General features: G+C 40.8%; 1 protein-coding gene across 1 annotated transcript in view; it reads right to left on the bottom strand.

Moving 5' to 3' along the window:
• Positions 1 to 5,128: 5,128 nt before the first annotated feature.
• Positions 5,129 to 17,676, bottom strand: part of PTCD2 (pentatricopeptide repeat domain 2) — a 36,244-nt gene continuing 23,696 nt past the window's right edge. Inside the window, exons 9-10 of the mRNA XM_049768802.1 lie at positions 10,434 to 10,547; positions 5,129 to 5,791 (exon numbers count right to left, since the gene is read on the bottom strand). Coding sequence (XP_049624759.1) covers positions 5,567 to 5,791; positions 10,434 to 10,547 — 339 coding nt within the window. The 3' untranslated portion in view covers positions 5,129 to 5,566. The remainder of the gene's footprint in view (positions 5,792 to 10,433; positions 10,548 to 17,676) is intronic.

Raw genomic sequence — 17,676 nt, 5'->3', positions numbered from 1 at the left:
TAACATTCTTACATCAAGCACTGTGATATGAGTCTAGAGTATCCAAGTTTCTTTTCCATAGACTTCTCTGAGCAAAATCATTAGAACATTTGTGCATATACACATAATTTGAAAACAAGTTGTTAAACATTTTTTTCACTGAGCACTGTCATATGAATCCAGGCCATCCAAATTCCTTTTTCATAGACTTCTCTGAACAAAATCATTTCTGTTTGCAATGGGGTTAAAGCAAAAGGAGAGCTGTTCGTGGTAGAACACACAGTTTAACCAGCAATATGGTGACTGATACAAATAGTCAAAAGAGTAACCAAGCAAAAAAGTGAAAAAAAAAGGGGAGGGTTCCTTCCTTCCTTATCTTGAAACTGAAGCATCAAAGGGCTACAAGACAAGAACACTATTATTTAGGGGTGACCTAGGTGCAGGAGTTTCTGAGAGCAGCTTCTCATCTTACAATTAGTTCTCTCATGTGTCTTCATGTTGTGTTGAAAGAGCTAAAGGCCTTTCTGAGTGTTGGTGAATTCTAGTTCCGGTGAGGTGTAATGGGACCCATTGTTTTTTGGTGGGGCTGCCATCTCTGGAAATATTACCAAAGCCTTTTCATTCAATGAGGTTACTACCCATTCTTTATCAATGTTTACCCAGAAAGGCGAAATAACTATTTTCTAAGCTTGAGCACCTTCTTAAAAGTGTCATTCATCAGTTGAATGGGGCTCTCCTTGGGGTACATTTAAAAAATTCAAAGGAAATAATGTTTGGGATAAGAAGTAAGTGGGGGCATACACCCTTCAGTTTAATAATTTTTTTTGAAGGTTCTGTGAGCAGTTCAACAATCCTCAGCAGTCCCTGAGGATTATAGGGAATACCAGTGACACATTTGATTTTCCATTTATTACAGAATGACAGAAAAGTTTTACTCATGTAGGCTGAAAAATACTCAAGTTTTGATGGCATGGGGAACACCCAAAACAGTTCCATCATGTGCTGAAACTGTGAAGTGAGAAAGTTTTGGAGGTGTGTCTAGGGCCCACCACACTTATCCATAATTGAGATCCTGAGAAAGAATCACTGGCTGAGCCTACCTAATCCAATTCAAGATAAGCCACACTAATAAAACGATGTGGGTGTGTCAAGACACCATGTGCTACTCTTGGCTCCTTGTATTGAGGATAAAGAAAGAACTAGAGTGAAGGAGAAAGACAGATATGAAATAACAAGGGGGAGGGGTCAAGGGGATTCAAGTACATAGGTGCTAATAAGGACAGAACTAAATATCCAAACCACGAAGTCAACCTGAAATCATGAGACTGAAATTTTGACAACCAAACTTACAAAGGTGGCTATAATAATAAAAGACTGTGTGTGTGTGTGTGTGTGTGTGTGTGTGTGTGTGTGTGTGTGTGTGTGTGTGTATGTGTGTGAACATTCTCACACACGGGGAATAATGAGATGGTTAGGAAGAGTCTTTGACACTGGGGGTGGGATTGGTGCTGAAACACTATGTTTAAAACTCACTATGATGATAGCACAGCGGTAGGGCACTTGCCTTGTATGGGAACAAATCTGGACAGACCCGGGTTTGATTACCAGCATCCCATATGGTCCCCTGAACCTGCCAGGAGTGATTTCAGAATCAGTGGTAATCCCTGGGCCACCAGGTATGGCCCCAAAACAAAACAAAACAAAATCTCCTTCAATTATTAATAATTTTGAAAATCACAATGCTTTAAATAAATTTTTTTTAAAGATTCCATGAGTTGGAGCAGTTTTGGTATAGCATTGGATACCAGAACACCACCCTGATAGTATTAAAGAGGTAACTCTTTAATAATAAGATAGTGCTCCAGCTTTCTCTCTCATATGGTATTGTTGCTATAGAATTTTGGTATTCTGGAGTAATACATTTACAGTAAAAGAAAACAAAGTAAAAGAAAACAATCAACAAATGAAAAAAATTGTTGGAAAGCAAGATGTTCTGAAGATCATATATTCTTATTAATTATCATATAGGCACATGATTTAAGCAACTTACCAAAGAATAAGATGTGTTAACCAAATCATCAATTGTAAAGAAACACAATTTTCCAAAGAAATGACCAAATTTGAAACTATGAGATACTCATTATAAACTACAGTGAATATACCCCTTTTTTGTGTCCTTTTTGTTTGTTTGTTTGTTTTTGGGCTACACCCAGCTGTGCTCAGGCATTACTCTTTTATTTTTTGTTTTTGGGTCACACCCAGCAGCGCTCAGGGGTTACTCCTGGCTCTATGCTCAGAAATCGCTCCTGGCAGGCTCGGGGGACCATATGGGATGCCGGAATTCCAACCACCGTCCTTCTGTGTCTAAGGCAAATGCCTTACCACTGTGCTATCTCTCTGGCCACAATAATTTGATTTTTTTTTATTTTTTTAATTTTTTATAATTTTGGTTTTTGGGTCACACACGGCAGTGCTCGGGGGTTACTCCTGGCTCTATGCTCAGAAATTGCCCCTGGCAGGCACAGGGGACCATATGGGATGCCGGGATTTGAACCACCGTTCTTCTGCATGAAAGGCAAACGCCTTACCTCCATGCTATCTCTCTGGCTCCTCAGGCATTACTCTTTACACTGTGCACAAGGAATCACTTTTGGCAGGCTCAGGAGACCATATGGGTTGCTGGGGGATCAACCCTGGTTAGTCTCATCAAGGCAAGCACCTTACCAGCTGTACTATTGCTCCAGTCTCTATGATGAGTGTACTTTACAATTTTTTCTCATCTTCAAAATGGTGCTTTTGGGGTACACCCTCCACACATTAGTTACTTCTGCAGAAAAACTTCTGGGAGCTAAGAGCAGGGCCAGCCAACTAGAATGATGTCTGCTCAGAGCAGTGAGACTTGTAAAGGTCATTCTATTTATTGCTCACAAAATTCTTTCCTTTTCTTCTTTTTCTTTCCTTTTATTTATTTATTTATTTAATTTTTTTTTTTTTTTTTTGGCTAATGAAAGGTTGTTAGTTAACAATCAGCGTCATTTTCACACAGGGCATAATAGCCACTTGAACGTACTTTGTGAATGTTGAAGAAGATAAGACATAAGCTGGGGACAGGAAGTATGACTTATTATTCCCTAAGACTTTGAAGCTAGAGAAATACATATTTTTTTTCCCGTCAGAACAACAGACATCCAAGAAACAATTAAGAGTCTAGGAAGGCAGAGAAATTTTCTTTAAATGCGGTAATGCTCATACGGCATGAATAAAAAAAAATGCCTCTGTAGGACTGGGATATAAAGTTCAGGAGTTATAATGCTGGTCATGCAAGTATAAGGCCACAAGTTGGGTCACAGTGCCCAAGTGATCTTGCCCTGTGTGGGGAAGGCTCTCTTCTATGGTCTCTGATGTGGGATCACAGTTAGTTGTTTGTGTGTGTGTGTGTGTGAGTGTGTGTGTGTGTGCATTTGAAAGAGAGAGAGAGAGACTAACTGCAATACCAAGACACTAACTGCAATACCAAGAGAGGGAAGGAAAGGCAGAGTAAAAAATAAAATAATGGTGGCAATAAATTACTTTTCTACTTCTGAGCAAAAAGAATAAGAATTTGATTTTCATTCTTCAACTAGGGGCAAACATTTCAAATGCCAGCAATAGTAATCGTTGCTGTTTACACAGCAATTTATGTTGGCCCTGCATGGCTCTTCTTGCTCATTCATTCTCACAGCAAGACTACAGGCAGGTTATTATTCCCTGTTGAACAAGAGAAAACAGGCAAGTCCATGACCACTTGCAGCCATGGAAGTGCTTAGTATTCTCTCTGAAATCTTTTACTTCTCAGAAAGAGTGGAGCACACTCTCTCAAGACTACGAACATGATTTCCATCTTAGCTCCTCTATGTCCAACTCTGAAACTAATTGCATCATTTGGACTTGTCATTTTCTTGGCCTGAAAGATGGAGTTAAATGAGGAAGCTCAGAAAGATTCCTCCTCATCTAAAATTTTCTTTCTTTCTTTTATTTTTGTTTTCTCTCTTTTTTTTTTGGATGGGGGCACACCTGGTGATGCTCAGGGGTTACTCCTGGCTATGCACTCAGAAATAAATCGCTCCTGGCTTGGGGGACCATATGGGACACCTGGGAATTGAACTGTGGTCTGTCCTCGGCTAGCACTTGCAAAGAAGACGCCTTACCTCTAGCGCCACCACTCCAGCCCCCCTCATCTAAAATTTTCTGATTCTAAAGTTGATTCTGGTCTCAGAACAATGACATTGAGGTCAGCTAGTTTTTGAAGTAGTACTTCACAAAAAGGTTGGTGGTGCTCAAGAAAACTGCTGAGAAGCTGGAGCACAGTAAAACCATGCTGTAAACAAAAGGCACAATGGAGAGAGATGGATGTATTTTTCTGCAGGGCCTGTTTTCATCAGAGTCCAATGTGGAGCCAGCATGAGAAAGCTTTGATCTGCTCCCCTGACACTTATTTCTAGGAAAGTACACCAGTGGTGGACCATATGGACTATCGGGGATCAAACCTAGGTTAGCCACCTGCAAGACAAGTGACCTATCTGTTGTACTACCACTCTGAACTTATGACACATTTATTTTTATAGAAAAGTAATAAAAGCAATATACCAATGAACAAGAAAAGAAAAATCATTAACAGATGCTGTGAACTGTAAGACAAAGTATTTAGGACCCATATAGAAAACAATAACAGAAAACACTGATATGTTTTTCCTTGGCATTTGAGAATATGGTTTGCCCACTACCAAAGCAGTCTTCATCCTTTGGGCTTACTTAGCTAAGTAAGTTCTAATAACTAAATATTGATTTTGGGTTTTTTTTGTGATGTTAAGAAAACAAAACATAACCACAAGAAGCTTTCTCAGGAGTCTTTTTATTTCATTCTAGATAAAATTTGGCCTTGTTTAACTTTCCATGAAAATTTAAAATCAAAATGCAGATTCACAAGGCTCCTGTTTAGGGTGCCAAATAAGTGATGACAAAGGCAGGAAAAAAAAATTGATGGGTTCTTTTTTAATATGGAGGAATAGAAATTCAGACCTCCCATAATTCAAGTGGTAACAAAAGTGGCTACTCCCTTGAAAATGAATCAATCACAGAGAAATTCCTCCCCATAGGTATTCATTGGCCTGGAGACTATGACATGTTTCTTCAAGATTCTTCAGCAACCAAAACCAGAGCGGTAGTTCAGTGGCTAGGATGCTTGCCTTGTTCTTGGCTAACCCAGGTTTCATCTCTGGCAGGCCATAGACCACCACCAGGAATGATTCCTGAGAGCAGAGTCAGGAATAATCCCTTAACACTGCTGGGTGTGCCCCAAATTAAAAATAAAATCTTCTACAATTCCAATAAGTGTCTTATCTGAGAGCCAAGCTTCCTACTAGCTTCAATATAGATCCTTAGCACAGCAAACATACTGACTTTTCAGGTGAGTAGCAGGCCCTTCACAAACTTGAATATAGAAGGACAAAATCAGGTGTTATCCAGCATGTCTGCTGGAGTCTGAGGCCTCAGACTATTCCATTACCAGAGGCTGGTCTCCTTCCCATTCATGGCTGTGGACCTTGGGTCACTCAGCCCACAGGGATTGGTTGAGTGGCTGGAAGGTACGGCGGCTGACTGTCCTCTTATTGAACAGGACCATGTGGGAGTTCCTGTCCCTGGGGATATGGCAGAGCAGATCGTCCAAAGTGCAGGCAGTCACTTGGCCACTGTCTTGGAGTTTCCAATAGATCTCATTGAATCTGGCCAGAAGGGTAGGCACATCCTTCACTTTTTCCTTCACGTTGGCCAACTGGAAGAAAGCATGAGGAGATCATTATGCTCAGCAAGATTTCTTCTTTGTTCTTGCTACCTTCCAAGTAGCAGAGTTCAAGATGCATCAAAATACACTATGTACACCAAAAGTGGTGAAAACTGGGGACCTACAGAGGTATGACTGATTGACTATAAGGGATTCCACATGCTGCATAGAAAATTTGGACTTAGTAAATGAGGGCCAGATTGATAGTAGAGCAGGTAAAGTGATTGCCTGGGATGCAGCTGACCCAGGTTCAATTCCCGGTACCCTATAGGGACCATATAGGAACCCCAAGAACCACCAAAAGTGATCCCTGAGCTAAGAGCCAGGAATAAGCTCTGAGCACCATGGGATATAGACTATAAACAGACAAACAAACAAAAACAGAATTAGCATATGGAAGTAATTATCTTGTATCATCTGAAAGAACTGTGCAAATAGTATATAATACAGTGAAACTTAACAGGGAAAGAAGTCAGATAGCAAAGAAGCAAGAAATCCAGCTTGTTCAAATTAATGATTCTAGTAAGAGGTAGGGCCAAATCACACAAGGTCCACAGTTAGGATTTGAAATGCATTTTAAAAGTCATGTGAGGGGACTAGAGCAATATTACAGTGGTTAGAGCATTTGGCTTATATGTGGTTCACTCTCTGGTATCCCATATGATCCCCGAGCGTGCAAGAAGTGATTTCTGAGCGCAGAGCCAGGAGTAACCCGAGTGCTGCTGACCTGGTCTAAAATCCAATACCAAAAAAAAAAAAAAAAAAAGTCACATGAGGGTCTAAATTGGGGTAGAATCCAATTTAGGTTTTAAAAGTTTGGTAAAGGGGCCGGAGCAGTGGCGCAGAAAAGTAAAGCATCTGCCTTGCTGGTGATAGCCTAGGACGGATTGCAGCTCAATCCCCAGCGTCCCATATGGTCCCCCAAGCCAGGAGCGATTTCTGAGCACATAGCTGGGAGTAAACCCTGAGCATCACCGGGTGTGGCCGAAAAACCAAAATAAATAAATAAAAGTTTGGTAAAGAGGGGCTGGAAGATAATAGAGTGGGTAGGGCTTATGCCTTGCACATGGAAGAACAGGGATTGATCCCTGACATTACATGTGATTCCATGAGCTCTACCAGGTATGATCTCTGAGCATCACCAAGAATAGCTCCAAAACATAAGTTTGGTAGGGAACAAGAGGTACAAGGATGTGAAAAACGAATGGAGAAGCCCATAGATCCCAGATGTGAGAGAAGAAGAGTTTAGATTTGGAGATGCGAAGAAGGTGGTTGAAATGTATTGAGGTCTATTTGGGAGTTAAATGAATGATTTATTGCTGAAGGCGTGAAGGAAAGTGAAGAGTCAAAGATAGCTTCCCAACCTGAGCTGCCCAAAGAAAAAAAGCAAACAAGCCAAGCCAGAGGTAAGCTCGATCTAACTGCATATGATGCACAGGTCTCTTACAGCTCTCAAAAACGATGTCATCGAAATGATGTCATCAGACTATTATTTGTTAACTGAGCCTTTTTTCCCCCAAAAGAAATCAATGATAAGACAGATGTTTGAGTGGTTTTAGTTATAGTACTGAAAAAAAATTCTTTTTTTACATTTTTTCTAGTGGTATACTGGCAACTACAATAGTTTAGTTATCTTCACTAATAACTCTTGGTATAATAACAAAAATTTGTGATTTGTAAATTTGTAATTTGTAAAATGCAGTTTTCAAGATTAGATTCATTTGCACTCTAACGAACACAGTTAGAATCAGCTCATGAGCTATTCAGGTCATACTAAATCAATTCAGACATCACATTAGAGACCCAGGGCAACAGTCAAAAACATACAATGGCTTAGAGACTGCTAAGTAAGTCTGACTGTTTTGTTTGCTTTTGGGTCACACCAGTAGTGTTCAGAGGCTTCTCCTAGATCAGTGTTCAGGGATTGCCCTGATGGTGCTTAGGTGATGGTGCAGTGTCATGGATGGAATCACAGCCTACTACTGCATGATCAGCATGTACAGCATGTACACACACCTTTTGTGCTTTCTTCGGTCTAAGTAATTCTGTCTTAGATTGCTGGTTGCCTGACGTGCCCCTTTCCCAGGCAAGGGCTAAAATGGCTCCATGTGGCAGGGGAGGAGAAAGCTGCTTTCTGCTCTCACTATGAGCCCAGCACTGTTAAAGGCAAGGGAAGGAGGGAAAAAGTGGGGAGGCCAGACCAAACAATGCTGCTTTACTAACTAAAATGACTGTACTGAGATCATTCTTAACTATATGACCAGATGATGAGCAAAGTCTTCACATCCAATGCTCTTATGCTGTCTACCATAAAGTTGTACGCAGTGTTCATTGCCAAGGCTCTGTGATAATTCTTTACTGTGTACTTGCACCATTACAAATACAAATGATACCTGGGCTCATTGTTTCATCTGGCTTTAAGTCGTTTTGTTTGGGGGTGGGGGAGAACACATGAGTAGTGGTCAGGGGTTACTCCTGACTCTGGACTCCTAGCAGGTGTGAGAGATCATATGGAATGACAGGGATTGAACCCAAGTTGGCTGTTTGGGAGCCAAGCCACATTACCATCACTTAGGCCCCTGACTTTCAATTTTGAAGAAGTGCTTCTCGCCCATCACTTTCACATAATCTGGCTTTCAAACTTTACAAAGCGTTTTTTGTTTTGTTCTGTTTTGTTTTTTTTTGGTTGGTCTTCAGGTGCTCAAAGCACCTTTTTTTTTTTTTTTTTTTTTGGTTTTTGGGCCACACCCAGGGGTTATTCCTGGCCATACGCTCAGAAATAGATTCTGGCTTGGGGGACCATATGGGAGGGATGCTTGGGGATCAAACCGCAGTCTGTCCTAGGCTAGTGCGGGCAAGACAGCGCTTTACCACTAGTGCCACCACTCCAGCACCAAAGCACAATTTTAAGTACAGAAACTTTACTACAGTTTAATATCTGGCAGGCAGAGTACATTTATTTACTTGTCTTCTTCCACAGGGTTTTATTAGCTCTTCCTGTGAATGTGCTTTCTACTAAATGTTACAGATATAAACTGGATGAGACTTTTATTGGGACCATATTATCAACCATGAGATGATTTCTGTGGGATGAGTGACACCTGTCCTGGTGACATGCTGACAGAAATGTGCCACAGGAAAACAGAAGTTCAGAAGAGGATGAGAAAACTAGGCTGACACCCTGGGAGGTGTTAGAGTATGACTGGGGACCTGGCTATGGAGGATTATGTGATCACCCCAGCTATGTATGGAAGGCTGAGGAATGGCTTCTATTTCCTTCAGGGGACAAAAAGTAAAGTCAACAACTGAGGAAAGAAAAAGCTGAAGGATCCAGGAGAAAAGAAAAAGAAGAGAAACACGATCTGGTGCGAACTGCACAGGAATTGCATAAGAGTAGAGTAAAAAGAAAAGATGTCAGAGGCTACCTACACAGTGTGGTTTGTCCACAGGAACAGGAGAACTCTTGCCACACCTGTGATCTCTGTAAGGAACTGGACTACAGAATTAAGAATAGAAGTGGAGAAAGGGAGGGGAGAGAGAGAGAGAGAGAGACAGAGAGACAGAGAGACAGAGACAGAGAGAGACAGAGACAGAGAGAGAAAGAGAAAGAGAGAGACACAGAGAGACAGAGACAGAGAGAGACAAAGACAGAGAGAGAAAGAGAAAGAGAGAGACACAGAGAGAGAAGAGAAAGACAGAGACAGAAAGATAGAAGAGGAAGACAGAGACAGACGGAGAGAGAGAGAGACAGAGAGAGAGAACAGTGAGTTGAGTGCTCATTTGCATGATGTGAAATCAGGTTGTATCCTGTGAATCACAAAGAGTCTCCAGATTAAAAAAAAAAAAAGAAAAAGAAAATAGAGATGAAAATCAAATGCTCTTATATGTGGGTCAAAAAAAAACAAAATAGGGGGCCAGAGCCATAGAACAAGGAGTAGGGTATTTGTATTTTGTTATTGTTTTTTGGTGTTTGGGTCACACCCGGCAGCGCACAGGGGTTACTTCTGGCTCTATGCTCAGAAATTACTCCTGCCAGGCTTGGGGGACCATATGCGATGCCGAGAATCAAACTGGGTCCATCCATAGTTGGCTGCATGCAAGATACAAGGCAAACGCCTAACCACTGTGCTATTGCTCCAGCCCAAGGGCATTCACTTGTTTTTGATGTGGCCAACCTGGGCTGGGTTCAATTTCCAGCTTCCATATGGTCTTCCACCCTGAGCCCACCAGGGGTGATCCATAAGCACAAAACTAAGAATAACCCCTGAGCACCATTGGGTATGACTCTCAAACCAAAAAAAAAAAAAAGAGAGAGAAAGAAAGAAAGAAAAGAAAAGAAAAGAAAAGAAAAGAAAAGAAAAGAAAAGAAAAGAAAAGAAAGAAAGAAAGCAAGGAATTAGAAAAATATCCTGAGATATATATCCTGAGTATCAAGAGAACTGGGAACAGGGACTGTGGAAAAATGGTGGTTGTGGTAGGAACAGATCTTAAAACACTGGCAGAGGTATTGAGGGCATAGCTCTACAGATGTAAAAGGATGAATTTAATGCTATTATAAACTAAGATACCTCAAAACAAGCGTGAAAGACATTTTAAAGAGAGCTGCTTCAGTGACTTCAAGGCCATCACTTACCACTTCTTCTGAGAACATAGGCCTTTTCACAAATTTTGATAAATTTTCCTCTGCAGCTTCCTTTAGGATCTCAATCAGCTTTTTTAACATATTGGACTGGATGTGGATCATAATCTGAATAAAAAGAAACAAGTATAAAGACTGAGCAAGCATTCAACTCTCAGACCTGTACCCCAATAGATAGATCTACATTTATAGGCATCCAGCCCACTTCAATGCTATTCACTAATTCACTTTACTTTCATAAGTTTAACAAAACGAATGCATCAAATATATGTGAGGGAGCCAAAACTCACTTCAGGATGAGACTGGACCAGGCCTTGGCTCTACCTAGTTGGCTGAAATCTTGACCCTGGCAACAAGCACTTAATATGATTCTGGCCAGGCTGGTAATGTCCTCATTGGCAAAATAGAAAAATACTTTTCTAGTGTATAGTTTTCATTTCTGTGAACAGTGAGTAGAATACTAGCACAGAGGAAGTGACCAATAAACACTTCTGCCATTTTCTTCCCAGCCTCTGAAGAAATGATCGTCAGACAACACCCAAGCACAAACTCTGGGGCAAATGATTCCTTTACCTATTTTACTTACTCATTTTTGTCAGAAAATTTGAGACATGCAGAATGCTGCAGATATAATGTCTTAGCAAAGTACTACTACTTCCACTGCAGCTAATGAGGAACTTTCCAAGCCTAATATTGCATTTGCTTTCAGAATGGTGCCACTGATTCCCTTCACCAGACATAAGTAATGCAAAGAGAAAAAGACCTATTTTCCTCATATCCAGTGTTCACTAGCACAATGTGAAAAATACAAAAGCTGGGGCCTGGAGAGATAGCACAGCGGTGCTTGCCTTGCAAGCAGCCGATCCAGGACCTAAGGTGGTTGGTTCGAATCCCGGTGTCCCATATGGTCCCCCGTGCCTGCCAGGAGCTATTTCTGAGCAGACAGCCAGGAGTAACCCCTGAGCACCGCCGGGTGTGACCAAAAACCAAAAAAAAAAAAAAAAAAAAAAAAAAAATACAAAAGCTTATGGAGAGTAAGAATTAAAAATGAACAATTGCTTAAAATTACATGTATTACCTCCCCAAATACAATAATTTATCCATGCAACATTGCTCAAAATTACATGTTATTACTTCCCAAATACAATAATTTATCCAAGAAACATGATCCTTTTTAGTCAATTATTATGCAATGAATATTTTCTTATCACATTAGGGAACTCTGGAAAGAAAATCTTATACTCTTTTGTAATCTTTACTTACTTTTAAAGAACAATGCTGGGGATTGGACTCAGAACCTCACATATGTGATTAATATGCTCTGCCAATAAGCTACATCCGTTGGCCAGAAAAAAAACATGTTTAATGATGGATGCATAGAAATTAATCATATAAACTAGTGATTTAATTAAAGCAAGGCGGTGCTTTAGAACACAGTTTATTGTGCATACATAAAATAACAAATGAACTTGTTCTTTTCTTAGACTTGATTTCTAGAAATCTTTAATGCTCTTCATCCTTATAAAAGATAATTTTTATGTAGTGGATATTACTTTTTTATACCAAAAGTTCATTCTATGACATGCTGTATTAGCTTTCAAAAAGGGTTAGCTTTGGTCCTCAAGAACAGAATAAAATGGACCCACATAGATTCCATCCAGAAGATCTGGTCTAAATTCAAAGTTCAACCTTTTTGGGCACCCTTTTTGGCGAAACAACACCCATGAAGGGTCCCTCCCATTCAAGCAGAAGCAATGAGTGCTTTAATTCCAGACTTATTTTTTTCAAGAGTGTTTGTAGCCTGGAAAGACACCCAGTACCTCATGCAGATCAAAGAGCAGACAAGTTTCTTACCCATTATAAGAGAAGCAGGTTCCCCAAGCTTAAAGGTCTTCTCTTAAACTATAACTAGCCCATGTGTGCAGGAGGAACAAAGAATTATTCACATAACCCCGTGAGAACTAGGCTCAAGAAAAATAATGCAAAAGCGTCAAAAAACCTCCTAAGTTTCTGCTGTGAGGAAAGAGACTTCTCTCCTCCTTTCTAATCCATCAGCAACTCTGCCAAGTTCATCTGTTGTTACAGGTAAAATTTGCAACTCTACACAGTACAGGGTGTTAAGATAGTTGCCTCACATGCAACTGTTTTGCCCTGCTACCCTGGTTCAAGTACCCTAATATCACATATGGTCCCCTGAACACCATCATGGGTCACTCCCAAACACAGAACCAGGAAAGACCCTAAGCACTGCTGGGTTATCCCACCCCAGCCTCCCAAATATAGGCTGGAACCAGAGAGATAGTAGACTGGGTAGGTAATTTGTCTTTCACACAGAAGCCCTGGGTTTAATTCCTGGCATCCCATATGGTTCCTTAAGCCCTACCAGGAGTGATCCCCAAGCACAGTGCCAGGAATAGCAAGCCATAAGTGACACTGGTTGTGGGCCTCAAACCAATCTCCAACTGTTAATAGTTCCCAAATATTCTTGTTAATAAAAGCAAAACCAAGGGCTTGAGCAACAGTAAAGCAGCCAGAGTTATTTTTGCCTTGCATATGGCTGATCCAGCTCAATCTTCAGTACATCTTATGGTCCCCAGAACATCCTCAGGAGTGATCCCTGAATAAAGTAGGGTGTGGCACAAAAAACAAATCCAAAAACAAGTCCATCTTATTAAACATGACATTTCCACACCTGGCATCAAGGAAACCACCTGGTATCTAGGAGTCCAGAAACAATACTGAATGAGTAAGGGGGCCTAGGGTCCATATTTAGAAATTTGCAACTATGAACTTTCTGGAGCTGCATGTCAGTTAGAAATGATCAATGATATACCCCTGGAAGATTTAAACGTTTCTACCATCTTTGATTCAGTAAAGAGTTCATGATGAGGCAGTTACTGAGGAAAGGAAAAGAGAAAACGTAAAGTGAAGAGCTTTATAGACATACCAACCTTGCAGCTGATCTCATATGGGACCCTTCAGAGGGGGCCAAGGCCTTTCTACCCTCTGAAACCCACACAGACCCACCCTACAATTGCCTTAATTCCAACAACCTGGCTTCACTGATTTTCTGCTAATCTCTCCAGGCATGCTGGTTGTGTGACTGGCATCTCCAGGGATGGTTTGGAGCTAGACTGGGCCACCTCCCCACAGCACCTCTGTACTTCCAGAAGTCTGGCAGCCATGCCCATGAACAATTGCTGTAGCCATATGAGCTCAGCAGCTCAGCTCCACAGATCCTCAAAATTGACTGCATAGCAGCTTATGCAGCTGTGCAAAACCCCCATAGTTTTAATACTGACGTCCCAGTAGGAATATACTAAATTAGATGTGAAATTATCACAGATGCCACCTAAGTTCAACAAACAAAACCAACAACAGAACAATTAGTAATATACAGCTTAATAGATCTTCAGACAAAAACATAATCACCCCATGGAGTAATATGACAATTTTCACAAATTTTCTTTTGATGACATTTTTTGTTTTGGTATTTTCTATAGGACCATTTAGTTGTACCAACCAAGATTAAGCAAATTATTTGTACCTGTCAAGAAGCAAACTTCAGGGAGGTTGGGAAACTGGTAACATGGGTGGAGGGAATATTACACTGGTGTTGAGATTGTTGGAATATTGAATTCCAGAAGCAATTGTATTATGAACAACTCTGTAAAATATGGTGTCTAAAATAAAAGAATTTAATTAGAGTGAGAAGCTTGTCCCAAACCAAATTTTCAGAGTAAAGTTCAAAAGAGATAAATCAAAGCCTGTCTAGAGTACAGGCAGGGGTGGGATGGGGAGGAGGGAGATTTGATACATTGGTGATGGAAATGTTGCACTGGTGAAGGGGGGTGTTCTTTACACGACTGAAACCCAACTACAATCATATTTGTAATCATGGTGTTTAAATAAAGAAATTAAAAAAAATTAAAAAAAAAAGCTAAATCAGGAAACTAGAGAGATAATACAGTGGGTAGGGCACTTGCCTTGCAATTGGCCAACCTGGCTTTGATCCCCAGGACCCTATATGGTCCCGTGAGCACACCAGGAAGGATTCCTGAGCACAGTTTGTGGTAAGCCCCAGCACTGTCAGGTATGGCCCCACCCCTCCCTACCCCCAAAATGCTAAATCAGCATACAGCACAAAGCTTTCATCTTACAGATTTCTCCTGAGGTCCAAAATCAATGAATAGCTTTGAATATAAAAGGGAAAAGAAGCTCTGACTTGCATAAATTTAATATTTTTTCTTCTTTTTACATTTGCTAGATTTGAAGTAGAGCAGGTTTGTGTGGCAGTGATTGCTAATAGTCCAACCAATATCTTTGTGGACCTCCCCATTTTTGGACCTATATAAACTCCCTACTTAAACTGATGCAGTCATACATAGAATTGAAAAACTGCATTGTAAGGCATCTTTGCAATGAGGTATGGCCATAGACTTAAGTTCTGGTCAACACAAAAAAAGTATAAGGTGTTCGGTGAGACATTTGGAAAAGCATCCTTAAAAGAGGTCAACTTCTCTGTCCTATTCCATTCTTCCTACTTCTTGCTAGAATAGAGATTACTGGGTGGAAGCTGCATGTTTAGGAGGGATGAAAATTCAAGAGGCCCATCTCTGTAGACACTAGAAAGTGCCACAATAAATTACCTCTTGTTTTCTACCATAGGTAGAAACCTCTGGTTTGATTACCTTTGTGTTTCTACATAAAAAGAAATACAAATCTCTAATTTGTATAGACTCTTGTATTTTTGGATTTTGGGGTCATACCTAGTGGTGATCAAAACTTCCTCTTGGTTCTGTACTCAGGGGACCAAATATGGTGTCAGGGATCAAAGTGAGGTTTGCCACATGCAAGCAAGGCAAACCTTAACCCCTGTATTATCTCTCTGGCAAACTATTCATTTGTGAATTCCTCCACAAGGCAGTTCAACTCCAAAACAGGCTCTCATTTGGAAACATGGCAGATTTCTAGAGTAATGTCAGCAACAGCATCAATGCAAAGTTATCCAGTGTCGATCTTTGCTACTTTCAGACATATTAGGAAATAGAAATAAATCTTCTGACATTAAGTCACATTGCAAAAGAGAGAACTATAGTTCTTTTGAGAATAATGGATTTAAATTCAAATGAAAAGTCAAAATACATGAGACTTGATGAGATCATCTGCTAAACCAATTCCCTAGGTAGCAAATATTAGCCAGGAAAATGGGATATCAAGCCCTTGGGGTACTGTTGGCAGCAGGAACATTTTTGATGAAAAGAAAATTAAGTGGTGGTGGGGATATGAATTCCATTTGGCAGCAGGAAAAGATATTAGTATAAAACATTAATATTTGAGTAGATCTAAAAAAAAAAACTCCTCCATTTATTTCTGCTAATAGTGAGCAGACTCTACTCAGCTCATTTGTCAAGTTTCCATTTCTTAATAATTAACAAATTGCCCTTAAGGATTCCAAGTCAATGACTCAGTCTTGGAGAAACTGGGGCCCTTGAAGCCATTTTCAGAAAACCTGCTCCAATAACAGCAACGTAGAACCTGAGATGATTAAATCTGAGACTGAGAACAGTACTCATTTTCTTTTCTGCTACCCGGGGGATGAAACAGACTTGTTCTGAAGTAGGAGAAAATTGAGATTTGGATATTTGGAAGAATTTCCTGAGTATAAATATTTAAGCACTGGAATTACCTTTGAGTTCCTGACTGCAGATAATCCTGTGACACACACACACACACACACACACACACACACACACACACACACACACACACACACACACACACACCATTCATACAGAGGCTATTTTTCTTCAATCTCAACTCAAGGGGCCCTGCACTGTGCCTGCCCTATTAGCCCACTCCAACATGACAGGCAACTAGAGAACAGCAGGGCCTCTGGGCTGACCACTGGCACCTGCCGGCTGACTCTGATCTCTCCTTCTGTCTGTGGGATCATTTTTTCCAACCAGGCACTTCCTCATGTGAAAAAGGAATCATGTCTCACTTCTCTAAACTGGGAGAGATGGCAAGGCCTGGAACAGATGAGGAATCTGAGTTCAGAGACACCGATTATCTGCACTAACAGCACCTTTCCTTTTGACATCTAGGCCCCTGTATATCTGCATTGAGGCACCTTCCCTTTTGACATCCAAGCCTCTATTTGTTCGATTATTCAGGAGGACCAGCCAGAGAAGAGACACACAGTTGGTATCTGTTGGCCTGGCATGGTGAGAAACCCTAGGCTTTGTAGTCCGATAGATTTGCTATTATCAAAACCTTAACTCTGCGATTCAATTCACTGTGAGAGCTTGGAACTTTACTGGCCTTTGAATCTTCGTTTTCCACATTGCTAACATAAAGGAAGAGTGTGGAAACTCTGACAGGGTATGAAAACATGAACTGATGGATGTGAAATACCTCTAGGCAAATTAAATTAAAGCCCTGCTGATCTCCTGCTCTTTGATTTCTTACCATTGATACTTACTGTCCTTTGCACCTCACTTCAATACTAGGAAAAACTACTTGTGATTGTACCCCTCTCATATTCTCCCATATTTTTGTTCACTTCCTTGGTTTGGGGGCCACATCTGGCAGTTCTCAAGGCATACTCCTGATTCTGTGCTCAGGGATCACTCTGGGCAGTGTGGGGAGTGAAGTGGGGGTTAGGAGCAGTTGTGTACGGTGTTGGTGACTAAACTGGGCTAGCTGCAAACAAGGCATCTGCCTTACCCCCTAGAATATCTCTCTAACCCTATCTATATTTCCTGTCTGATATAATAAATCACTCAGAAATCTATCAATTCTACTTCTGCTTTATGGGCCACTATCTCAGACTCCTTTGTTTACTTGGAAATTCAGCATTGTCCCAAATTCAGTAGAAAGCAGAAAAAAAAAAGATAAAACATGGATGGCATCTGCTCGAAAACTGAGCTTCCCACTCCCTTGGGCCCAAAGGTATCATTGATGATTTCAGATGATCTGAAGACCTAAACACTGAGCCATTGTTCCCTTGACCCCCCCAGAACTGCTTTAGCCTTCGAGATTTTTCCAGCTAATGGTTTCTGACTTGTAGCCCATGCTGAGGAGCCAGTCCTGAGGCAGACAGCATCAGGCAGGGCTCTTGGCCCTCTTGGAATTCACATGTGGATGCTCTGTGCTTCCATCTTTTTTCTGATTCTTCCTCTGCTTGCCCTTAAGGCCATATGGACCTATTTCTAAATCCTCTTCTTTCTCATTT

Source organism: Suncus etruscus, chromosome 2, assembly GCF_024139225.1.
Source record: "Suncus etruscus isolate mSunEtr1 chromosome 2, mSunEtr1.pri.cur, whole genome shotgun sequence".
Taxonomy (NCBI): domain Eukaryota; kingdom Metazoa; phylum Chordata; class Mammalia; order Eulipotyphla; family Soricidae; genus Suncus; species Suncus etruscus.
This window is presented reverse-complemented; position numbering and strand designations above follow the sequence as displayed.